At 35.4% G+C, this 12,982-nt stretch overlaps 1 protein-coding gene across 1 annotated transcript in view; it reads left to right on the forward strand.

The window, feature by feature from the left end:
* Positions 1–12,982, forward strand: part of GNB1 (G protein subunit beta 1) — a 104,187-nt gene that overhangs the window by 64,834 nt on the left and 26,371 nt on the right. Inside the window, exons 3-4 of the mRNA XM_031963013.1 lie at positions 6,754–6,859; positions 12,205–12,243. Of these exons, the coding sequence (XP_031818873.1) occupies positions 6,803–6,859; positions 12,205–12,243 (96 nt within the window). The 5' untranslated portion in view covers positions 6,754–6,802. The remainder of the gene's footprint in view (positions 1–6,753; positions 6,860–12,204; positions 12,244–12,982) is intronic.

The raw sequence follows: 12,982 nt of genomic DNA on the forward strand, positions 1-12,982 counted from the left end.
CTCCAAAAATTATCCGCCTAAGAGAGTGATCACATCTGTGACCTTGGCCTCGTTAGTCATACTCTAATCAACTCTGCTAACCATCCAGGCACACATGTCTTTTTAAAGATTATCCCTGATTTTAAAATAATCCTGATTAAAATTATTCCCAGCACCACTATTCCTAAAGATAAAACCATTGTATTTTATGCTTGAGTCTCTGTGGTAAGCACTGTAACAATAAAAAGCACAATGGTGGGGTTTTTTTGTTTTTTGGGGTTTTTTTTGTTTTTTAATTTGAAGGTGTACCCTTTAGCACAAAGCAGAATTAACTCATATATAGTTCTGAATTTCAGGGGGAAAAAAACTGGCAGTAAATTCTTCTTCAGCATTCCCATTGTCTAGTCTAAATTAGCCAATAGAGGGAAATAGGTCTATTCTCAACTTACTGTCATGCTTTTTTTGTGATTTAAAAACCATTCTACACGGGTAGGGGAGTTGATGTATTTAAGAGGAAGTTTTTCAGGCTCCATTGATGGATAAACAGTTATGTTACATTGAATTTATTAAGTCTCAGCTCTTATGAAGCTTATGATCTGGTAGGAGGTTGTTACACATATCCAATTCTTATAAAAACTAAGAAAGTGGCTATTTCCTTCAAAACAGTTTCAATGGGCAAGGTCTGGGAAAGAGAGACAAAGGGACTTCTAGGTATAAAAGGGACATGAACACAGGCAGAAGTGAGGAACCAGGCAGATATAAAGGGACTATAAATCGTTCAGTTTGTGGGATAAACAGTGCGAAAGAAGAATTAAAATGTGACTGAAAATGTAAAAGGGGAATGGATTCTGGGGCATCTTGAATATTAGCCCGAGACCATGAGAAAGCCAATATTGTAATACATAGACTGCCAGCATTGTGACCACAAACAAATCATGTCATCTTTCTAAAGTGTTACCCACCCTTGTTTTACCCCAGTGACTCCCCTTTATACTCCCAGATATAAATCCTTTGAGAGGCCCTTTAAAGCTCTTCATAACCTGGACCCTTCTTACCTTTCCAGCCTTCTTCAATCTTAACCTCTTGACTCCGGGCACTTTCTTTCCCTGGCTGCTCCAGGGCATTGAATTTTCTGTCTTCTCCACTTCCTGTTTATCTTCTGCAGGAAACTTATCTGTCCCCTTACTAGTTATTAGTGCCTGCCTTCTAGGATTACCTCCAATTTATCCCTTATATATCTTGTTTGTAACTTGTCTGCTTATCTCCTGCATTAGACTAGGAGCTTCTTGAGGGCAGAAATTGTTTTTGCTTTTTTTTTGTATCCCAGAGTTTAGCAATATGCTTGACCCTTAAAAAAAGCAGGGTTTACACTTTTGACTTGATTAAGGTAATCTTTCAGTTTGTTTTTTATCTATAAAATATGCATAATAATATTTGTACTACTGACCTTATGTGGTTGTTTTGAAAAAGTGTTTTGCAATGTGAGTTGATAATAATAATATAAGTAGTAGAGCTTCTTAAAGGTTTTGAATAGAATCCTGTTGTGCATAAGATAGGCAGCCAGATATATGCGTAAAGAAGATAAATCTCAACAGTAATAGTGATTGATAGATTAGAGGGCAGGGAAAGGAGAAGGAAAAACCAATTTAGAAGGTTCAGTAATAATCCAAATGAGTAGTAATGAAGGCTGCATTGCCTGTTGGCAGTGGGAATTGGAGAGAATTAGTTGAGTCAGAATTGACAGGACATGGCTTACATGAAAGATAAAGAAAAAAGAAGATAAACACTAAGACTTTGAACATGTGAGTCTAGAAGAGGTAATAGTTGACATCTCTATTGTACTTAGTACTGTTTGAAGCTTATAAAATGCTTTTACTCATTCCTGAAGCTACCATTAGTACCTCAAATTCGACTTGTACAAAATCAAATTCATCTTTTCCTAAAACATAACTTATGTATCAGTGTTTTTTGCATTGTTATATAAGATTCCATATAGGTATCTTTTTTAGGTATCCACATAGTATATTTTTTATTATAAGCTTAGTAACAATTAGCCAAAAATATATATATATAATCTTACATAAAACTCATAATATATTATTGAACAAACAACAGAATAGTGCTACTTTTTTTTTTCTTTCCCCCCTCTCCCTGCCCCAAATAGCTTTCCAGATCGTTTTGAATCTCTATTGCCTTTGATTTTATTTTCTTTGGAGATACTGTTGGGGTCAGTGCACATGTAGTACACTTAGCCATATTCCTGGTAGATCCTTCAACATTTACCTGTAAACTTTATATGTACTGTTCATTGATTAAATCACAATTTATTCAGTCATTTTTCTAGGCTTCTACATTTTTTACTTTATATATATATATATATATCATTGTCAATATTTTGAGTAAATAAAACCTTTTTATGACTTTGACTATTTATTGTCTTATTGAGTTGCAAAACATTTTTGCCAATCTACCATTCTACCAAAAATCATACTACTAATGTCATTCATGTTAACCATATGAGGAAAATGAGGTTCTAAAAGGTCAAGTGAGATTCCTTCTGTCTTCAAAGGGACTTTGTTAACCTGTTAACATGGAGTGGACATAAATTTATTCTCACAATGAGACTGACCCATCATTTTTTCCAGTTGTGTTTCGTTGATGTTCTCTACAATACTTTCTCTTCTTTAAGTTGTCTTATGTTCTGTGTTGCAACTGTTTCTTGTGCACCCATGTGCCTGTTTTAGGGGTCAGCCTCAACTTCACTTTTTTTGGAAACAAATATTTCTTGATTTGTAGTCATTTTATCACCAAAAGAACACTTATTAATGGGAAAAGATAATGATGAATGTTGGAGAGGATGTGGGAAAACTGGAACACTAATACATTGTTGGTGGAACTGTGAATGGATCCAACCATTCTAGAGAGCAGTTTATAATTGTGCTCAAAAAGTTATCAAACTCTGCATACCCTTTGATTCAGCAGTGTTTCTACTGGCTTTGTATCCCAAAGAGATCTTAAAGGAAGGAAAGGGACCCACATGTGCAAAAATGTTTGTGGCAGCCCTCTTTGTAGTGGCAAAAAACTGGAAACTGAGCAGATATCCATCAATTGGAGAATGGCTGAATAAGATATGGTATCTGAATGTTATGAAATATTATTGTTCCGTAAGAAACAAAAAGCAGGATGATTTCAGAGAGGCCTGGAGAGACTTATGTTAACTGATGCTGAGTGAAATGAGCAGAATCAGATCAGTTGTTATACACGGCAAACAACAAGATTATATGATGATCAATTCTGATGGACATGGGTCTCTTCAACAGTGAGATAATTTAAACCAGCTCCAATTGTTCAGGGATGAAGAGAGCCATCTATACCCGTAGAAAAAATATGGGTAATGAGTGTGGACCACAACAGCATTTTCACTCTTTCTGTTGTTGTTTGCTTGCATTTTGTTTTCTTTCTCAGTTTTTTTCCTTCTTAATCCAATTTTTCTTGTGCAGCAAGATAACTGTATAAATATGGATACGTAGATTGGATTTAACATGTATTTTAATATATTTAACATGTATTGGACTACCTGTCATCTAGTAGAGGTAAGGAAGGGAAAATTTGGAGCACAAGATTCTACATGAGTCAGTGTTGAAAAATTATCCATGCTTGTGTTTTATAAATAAAAAGCTTTAATAAAATTAATATATATCTAAAGTAAAAAAGAATACTATTATTTTTAAATATGTCTTTTATTCAAAGAGAACCTTGGGCTAATTCAAAAAATTGTGTGGTTTCTCACTGGTGTTCCAGCTCTTTCTGCAGTCTTCCCAAATCTTAAGAGTATGTCATGTAGAGAATCACATGTTATAAGACCTACCCTCACTTTCACTCTAGCAACTAGTTTATTCTTTTGGATAAAAATCATATTTCAAAAGACTGTCTCCTCATTGCCTCCTTCAATTTTTGGAGGATTAAGTTATTAGCTTCTCTCTTTTGGAGAGAGCCACAATAAAAGTCTAGAAAATTGTGAAGTCCCTCATCACTCATAATATGCCTTTGTGTTAACTTTGTGATTTATTCACAAATTTTTATTTTTCCTCTTTCTGTCTAGGTGGTCTATAGTAAACTCTAATGACAATATTCCTTCTGTTTCTATCTCTTTTGATATTTACCCATACGTTTTCTGTTCTTGTTCTTAGATTTCTTCTCACAAGCATGTCTTCTCAATAGACAATGCTATTTTACCTTATAATCCTCATCCTCCCAAGTTTTTCTTTTGTATATAGAAGAACTGTACAGGGCCATATTCTAATTGTGAGTTTTAATCCACTTCTCCATGATACTGCTGAGTTCAAATTTGCCAAATTAAGTTTTGGTTTGCTAGTTCATCATATATTATAATATAGATATATTTGGTCATGAGTTGCATTGCTGGTTCTTTTCTGGGAAGTAACCAATAATAAATCAGGAAGAGGAACCTTTAAAGATATTAGAAAAATTAGGAGAAAATCAGGACAATGTGGCATTCTTGAAACCAGTGAAGGGGGGAAAGCTCCATGGAGTATAGGAGTAGTAAAAGGTGTTATATTCTCCTGAGGTAAAGACGAATGAAGCCTCAGAAACAGGTTGTTTTGTACAGTATAAAGTGCTCTGATCACTAGCAATAAAATATTTAGATGGTCTGATTTAAGGGAACTTATTGTTCCCTGGTAATTTACTGAATCGTTTCACTTATATCTTTGATGAAGCTGAGAAGATAGGAAATGCTGAAAGCTAGATATTGTATTCTCCCCTTCTTAAGAATTCTTAAAAATGGAAGAAATATTAACAGTCATTTGAATATCTTTGAATAATGGCATGGTTACAGGGAAATATGGATAGAAAAAAAGAATTGTCTAATCAGATTTATTTAGCTGACTTAAAACAAAACTGGAAGCTCTAATTGTCCTCATCCCACGCTACAGTCCTGCAGTCAAAAAAGAAAAAATTCTTATATCTAAAAATCTTAAGACCCCAAGAATATGATAAAAACAAGTCCTGCCCCTCAAGGAACTTACAATTTAAGAAGAGAAATAACATGTATACAGAGCAGAAGATGATAGGTGGGATATCAAAATTCAAAAGAAACATGAGTGTTAAAATGGGAATAAGAGGATCCATTCACAGCCTGGGAGGTTTTGGGAAGTTAGTGTTGTCTGGATTGAAGAAGCTGAAGGATTTCAACAATTATGTCGCATGGACTCATAGACTTAGAATTCACTCAGACTTGAAGTAAATCTCATCCAGCCCTTTCATTTTACAGATATGAAAACCAGGACTTCTGGAGTTATCAAAGTTAAACAGACAGTTAGCACAAAGCTGCAATCAACCCTGAGTCCAGTGTTCTTGGTCCTACTCTGGAAAATGGGCATATGCAAAAAGCCTGAATGATAATGAAACTAGGAAATAGCTAATAATCCAGTTCATCTACAACATAAATGAATGGGAACGGGCTTGGGAACATAAAGGAAGACCAGATTGTAGAGAACCTCAGATGCTAGAATTTGAATAAGCTGAGTTTTGGCTTGACTTGACTTATTTAAGCATTTACTGTATGGCAGGCACTGGAGGTTGAGTTAATAAGAATTTAAGTAGAGAGCCTGAGAGGTTGATTCACCTGTGAGAAAAGGATAAAAGCTTCAGTTCTTAGACTTGACACAGGAAGGGTGATTGGACCTGGAAGGTCAAGACATCTCCACAATTCCATATCTCTTTTGGCTGCTAAGTATATTTTCCACTTGGGGTGGGGAGGATGAGGGGGAACATTCTTGATTCCAAAATTCAATGTTGCCTAGATTTCTCGGCGATATTCCCAAAAATTGAGTTTTCCAAAAAAGTAATGCTACTCCACCAGATTTCCCAAGTTGACTCTTGGTTTTTATTCCCACCCACCGTTCAAGATCTTCAGACAAGAAAAGTGCCTCTTGTGTGCCAGTTATAATGTTATGGTATAAGTACATGGCATGAGATAGTCACAAATTATGTGACTATAACAAGTACATATATATGTTTGTGTGTTATCTAATGAACATTATCCAAAATAATTTATCTGGTACTTTGCGTTTTATTTAAATGAATCTGAAACAGAGTTTCATTACTTGCACATCGCTCCACGTAAATGCTTTTCTTGAGTTCATTATTTTTTACTTATATAATATAATACCCTCTTCTAAAATGCTGATGTGTCACCATGATGTGGTGAGGACTATGTGTTTCCAATGATTGTTCCCAAAGATTGCAAGCTCTGGCAAATTCTTCCAAGCTAGGGAGCCTTCCTGTCTGAGTTTGGCAACAAGCTATCCATTGAAGACTAGTTTAGCTACTTGCAGAAAAACTAATTACCATTAAATTGGACACAAGGCAATTAATTTTTTTGGCCACAGAACCTATGAATAGTCTGATAAGGGCTTGAGATTACAAGTAAGTATTCATACCGATAAAAACAGAGACATTTTGAAATCAGTCAACCTGTAGTACCTGGTACAAATCCAGAAAGCATTTTTGAATAAAATAGAAATAAATTTGAAAAGGAAGCATAGATACCATCACCACATTTTTCAATCTATAGGACTATTCTGTTACTGTTTTAGTGGCAAAGCGCATGTGCTTGCATATACATACACAAGCTGGGTTATGAAGCCAAAACTTAAGTGTCAAATTGTACTCAGCCATGACAAAATATTTGTCTGTCCTTTGTTAAGCCGATTGGTATTTATATTCATTTTGTCCGTGTTTCTTTTTCAGATCTGTGAGTCTTGGAGGTGTCTGCAAAGCAAATCTTTAAGATCAGAAAATGAGTGAGCTTGACCAGTTACGGCAGGAGGCCGAACAACTGAAAAACCAAATTAGAGTACGTAACTAAGTATCTGTGTCTTCAAACTTGTTTATCATTCATATATTGGAGCCGTTTTTATCCTTTGCAGGAAAATTTTGTCATTGTTTGCATAAAAAAAGAAAAGGAGGGATTTACCCAAGATGTTAGAGTCTCTCTTCTTAGTGAATTGGATATCCTGAGTAAACATGGATTTCTTTAACATTTAAAAGTACTTCCTTGTCATGTTCAGTATTTAGCCTCAGCTTTTTTATTCTCTATTATGACAAGTCTATTCTTCATGAATCGCATTTTAGATTTTCTTGGCAGAGATACTAGAGCGGTCTGCCATTTCCTTTTCCAGCTCATTTTACAGATAGGAAACTGAGGCAGAGAGGGACTTGCCCAGAGTCACACAGCCAGTAAGTGTCTGAGGCTGGATTTGAACTCAGAAGTTGAGTCTCCTGAGCTCAGGTCTGGTGCTGTGTCTTCTGTGCCACCTGCTTTCCCCAGTTGTTCAGTCAGGCCTGACTCTTTGTGACCCTGTGGACCAACTGTCCTTTGAGTTTTTCTGGCAAAGATGTTGGAGTGATTTGCCATTCCCTTCCCCATTAGATTAGATGGAGGTTAAGTGATCTATCTAGGGTCATAGTAAGTGACTGAACTCAGGTTTGAACTTTGGCCTTTCTAACACTAGACCCAGTGGATAGTACTGGGTCTAGAGTCAGGAAGACAAAGCTTCCTGAGTTCAGTTCTTGCCTCTTCCTAGCGGCATGCCCCTGGGCAAGGGCCTTTAGCTGTCTCATTTCCCTCATCTGTAAAATAAGTTGGAGAAGGAAATGGCAAAGCCCTCTACATCTTTTCCAAGAAAAATTCCCCCATGGGGTCATAGAGAGTCAGATGCAACTGAAAAGCAACAAAAAACTACCAGCTGGATTCTCCTATGTTTGAATCCACCCCTCTGAGGGTTTTTATGCTGAGAGAAGGAACAAAATACAGATGGAAACACTTGGCAAAGTTAGCAGCAGTATTTAAAATGTTTGGTTTTACAAATCATGTGTCTTTGAAAGACCTTGATACACAGATTTTCAAACCTGAATCACAGATGAATCAAAAGGTCTTTATTAAAGAATTTCCACATATAGGAATTTCCTACTTAAGGAAGTTGCCAGAGATTAAGAATATTAAAGCTCTAGTATCAGGAGTCATTTCTAAGTGAAGATAAGATTAAATTCATTTCCACATCTCTTTTCAAGAATCTATTTGTGTTGTGTAAGGCAAGATATATTTTTAAATAAACTCAAATTTAGCTTGAATAGCAGTTTTTATATAATACTCTTAATGCAAGGTACCCCTTTTTAAAGTAGTAGGATTCACATAACATGTGCCTCTGATGTGCAAAATGTTAAGCTAAGTTAAAAGAAGGCATAAATCTAAAATGTAACTTTGTGCTGTTCTCACTTTACACTCCCATACCTATATTTGTAGGAATATTTACACTACAAATAGATGGTATTATCATAATAGTATGATAAACAGTAGGAAAGGGAAGACTTGGCAGGGAAGAAATAGTATCAATGCATGTAAATAGATTTCTGGAACTAAAAATGTTTACTAGCCCTCAGTTGTCTTTGAATTTATCTGAACTGTCTGTTTGGTTCATGTATATCACTTTTACGTTGATAAATTCATAATATAATCTACATTGTCAAAAGACTCAAGGTTGGGAGAAATGATCCATAGTATAATGGAAAACACAAAAGGTTTTGAATTAAAGGAACTGGGTTCAAATCCCCTTCTGTTTCTTTCTGTGTGACAAATTACTTCTGATTGGGGCATATCAGCTAACTTCTTGTGCTTGGACTTGGATGGCTTTTATAAAGTCCCTTCAGACCCTAAATCTATTCTTTTCAGTGGTTCTCTTTATTGGTCCGGGTGTGTTTTATAATGTTACAGCCGATCAGAGAAACTAAGGGAGCAGCAAATAAAGGTGAGGAAGTGTGTACTAGAGGACTAGGGAGGAACCTATTCATTTGAATACCAGATAACTATCATCATATAAGATGAGACTTATAAAAATTCCTTTGCTTCTGATAACAAGACTGTATTAAAGCTTCAGCATGAAACTGCATCAGAATATAGTTCAGTAAAGTAAGGAAAACAGAATGGATGCATTTATATACTCTAATCTGTAATGCCAAGACCTCTGCCCAACTGCGTTTCTAGTTCAGCATTTGTACCTGTTTTACATGCTGATTAATGTCCAGAATATATATTGTCATATCTTTGGTTTAAAATGTGTTTTAGCAACACAAATCCATTCAACCAAACAAAAATGTGATTTTTAAAACCTTTTTTTTTTTTTTTCTGAAGCAATTAGGATTAAGTGACTTGCCCAGGGTCACATAGCCAGGAAGTGTTTAGTGTCTGAAGCCAGATTTGAACTCATGTTCTCTTGACATCAGGGCTGTTGCTCTATCTACTACACCAACTAACTAGCTGCCCCCTAAACCCTATCTTTCTAAAAAAATTTCCCTTTCCTGACAAAGTAAGCTACATTTAAGTTCCATTTAAAGCAGTATATTTTGGCAGTCTAGAATCTTATCCAAAACTATATTGGGTATTATCTCATACTAATTTAATTAGCTTTGTTCAAGAGTTTCTCTTTCCTCTCCTCCCCCCTTTTCATAAGTATTCAGCTGCCACCCATCCCTTTATGGTAAAATTGACAGGGAATTATCCCAAAACTTGGTACTAAATTTGGAAATTGTAATTTGGGAAGTGTTTAAGACCATCTTAAATGTTTACCTATAACAACTGGCTTTCAGTGTTGCCTCTGTCCTTTTCATGTTGTGTTTACATCAATCAACCATAATACAAAATTAGATTTTAAAATCAAATTTCATAAAAGACCACATAAGAATGTTACATAAGTTACATAAGAACTTACAAAATGTCCATTATAGAAACGCAGCTGAAAATGTTGCATTTCTTTCCATGTGGGAGATGGGAAAAATTGTACAGGTAACCTCTAAACCAGATTAAGAAGTCCTTATATGACAAAAGTACACAAAATAAATTTTTTCTTCTAGACCGTAAAAATGGTCCTCAAATTCCTCAGAAGACAAACCTAGATTCAAATAGACATCAACCTTCTTAGTTGAATTAATAACTCAGAAGAGTTCGTGAGAATCATTTAGAACTTAAGGTGGCATCTCCCTCTTTAAAAGCATAAATGACCCTAAAAATCATCATCATTCAACTTTAGGAGATCCATCGGGCACCCGCAGAACTGATTTGCCCAAATTTACGAGTTAATGGTAAAATCAGAGTTATCATGTGTCTTGACTCTTGCCACCATTCCAAACTGATCTCAGAGTGAAATTAATTTAAAATATTATAACTTCAATTACTGTGAATAGAAGGAACCTGATAGATTATGAAAACTTTTTTCCATAAAAAAGTATAGTTTACTCAATATACTGAGATATGATCTGAGTGCTTGCAGAAATGGAAAGGGACATGATTGACCAACACAAGAGATGTGTTGTCACTTTTGGGGTTCATTTCTATCCTCACTAAAGTCAGAGCAGAGCGTGTTGTCCATATTTAAATGTTGACTCTAACTCATCAGCCTGGCAGTTTTGGAAGGGAGCAGTGGTGAACATACTGTTTGATGGTCTGAAATGTTTTCATTCTACTGTAATTTCAATCCTAAACCAGTATAAATTAGTAGTGCTTCAAACACAACTTACAAGTCCAGATCTAGGAATAAAATGCCAGTGCCTAGATCTTTTTTAGCTAGTATATTCCATATACAGGAATGCTCCGTTTATCTGCACGTTCTCTAGCTATGGAAATATAATAGTAGCTTGTGTAAATAGCTTTAAAAGTGGATATTATTTCTTCCTGGCTTCATTAATTTTATATTTTTAAACAATTATCAAAGCCTGGCTCCAATAAAATTACTGCTTCCTGCATTTGGGAGTTTGTGGTATCTGTTCTTAGAATTGTATATTGTAGAGCCTTCAGAAAGTCAGTAAAATATTACCTTAGAATCATTGTTTGAAATGAAGGTATTTGAGGCACTCTCATTTTGTATATATAAATTTGGTTGTTTTACTTTTTTAATAATGGAACTTCCCTGAATAGAATCATCACAGTTTGTCTCAAGTATCTCCCTTATAGTCTGTTTAGTTTGCAGACACTTCACATATTAAATAAACTCTATTCTCCATTTCTTATTTAATCAAAATACCAAGTTCCTTTCAGAGCTCAGCTCAGTTTTTAAAAGTACAAAATGTTGATTAGAGCATATTTGGAGCAATTATCAAACAGAATTGTTTAAAGGGACAGCCTCATTGCTGATAATATTATTACAAAAGACGTGTCTTAATTTAAAAAAAAAAAAATTCCTCCTCTGGTGCCTTATGTTGTTTATGAAGGATGATTTTGAGTTCTAGTCAGTTATTCCTCCAGTGCCACACATGGTATTAAGCATTAAAAGATATTAAAAAGAAACACAGGGTCTTCCCTCAAGGGGCTTCCAGTTTAATGGGAGAAAAAAATACCCAAGAAAGCTGAGAGGGGTGGAAGATGGGCCGGTGTAGGCAGAGGTAGCAAGCATAGAAGCCCAATGGAGGATAGGAGCCAGGTTGGTTCAGGGGCCGAGGGTCCTGAGGTTGATGTCATCTCCTAGAATGAAAAAAGCCAAATTATTGTAGCTGAGTGGAGAGTGACAGTTACTCCAGCACATGTTCTGGCTGCTTTTCCTAAGCCAAAAAGCTTTGGATGGACTATAAACCAGCTGACCCCATTTAGAGAGATGCTTGCTGCTCCGCCCTGGTGGGGCTGAAGTCTGCAAGGGGGCTGAAGTCCCCCATCCCCAGGGACCAACAGGGGACCTCACTACAGTATAGTCAGGGCAGTAGGTAGCAGCTTAATAACAGTGAAATAAATACATCATCCCTTTAGAGAATATAGTCTAACGAAAAAAATCTTTAAGCTGAGATGTTTGTGAATTGAGATATGGTTCTAGTTCTGCTGTATACTAGCTATGGGCCTCCGTTATTCAGTTTGTTCACTCTAGATCTCATGATATAGTCTTGAGATTCTGGTGAATGTAAAAGTGCTTTTCAAAAGATATAAATGTTCTGTACAACTATTAGAACATGGTGTCTCCCAGGCCTGGTTGTTGTGTAGGGACCCTTAGCATTGCAAGAACTTAAGAGTTGGGGATTCTGCTAGCAAAAATTAGCTTTTATTGTAATGAGGAATAAGGGACTCTCTCTCTCTGAAGTTTGAGAAATTAATATTTAAATTAAGCTTATTAAATTAAACCATATATTTTTTTAATCTTCTCCCTGCCCTCTCTTTCTATGCAGGATGCTAGAAAAGCATGTGCAGATGCAACTTTGTCTCAGGTAAGAATTTGTTGTAAAATTAATTTCCATGGTTTGTAGGTTGTGCTACAACGTAACAGTTCTTTTACCTACTTGGAGAACTTTGTAATCAACTGCTTTTGTATTTGTTAGATTGATGCATGCCTTTCAAATAGCACTGGTGATATTTGGGGCCCTTATTATTAGTTTTATCCAAAAATGTTTTTTCCAGGATGCATCTGATTCCTTTTTTGTATGAGAATCTGCTAATTGAGTGAGAAGTTAGTTTTCAAAGAGGATTGTGGGATAAAACACTATTTTTGTTTTAACATGATGCTCAGGCCATTCCCATGTCCTTGAGATGTTATTTCAAAGCGGCCTGACTTGTTTATGTTAAGCAAAAGATAGTACCTACTTTAAAAATCATTGGCAATTTAGAAAATACCCCTTAGAATTCTAATATTTATATGTTTTTGAGGCATGCTCTTCATTAAATAGGCTCCATATTAATGCCACATGTGGAATTCTTTAGTTTTTTTTCCTAAATCTGGAATACTACTTTATATGTTTCTTGATCACTAAACTAAGTTCTTTTGACAGAATTCATAAAGCATAATTTGTTACCCAAACATTTTTGTTAAATAATTGTATTATATAGAGACAGCAAGCTACCAATGGCACCTGTAAAGACTGAGTTATAAATTGTACTGAAATCAGTACACTTTAGACTGACAGATTGAATTATTTAATACATTACTGGAAATTTAATGATGCTTTTGTT

The sequence above is a fragment of the Sarcophilus harrisii genome, chromosome 3, assembly GCF_902635505.1.
Source record: "Sarcophilus harrisii chromosome 3, mSarHar1.11, whole genome shotgun sequence".
In the NCBI taxonomy this organism is placed as follows: Eukaryota; Metazoa; Chordata; class Mammalia; order Dasyuromorphia; family Dasyuridae; genus Sarcophilus; species Sarcophilus harrisii.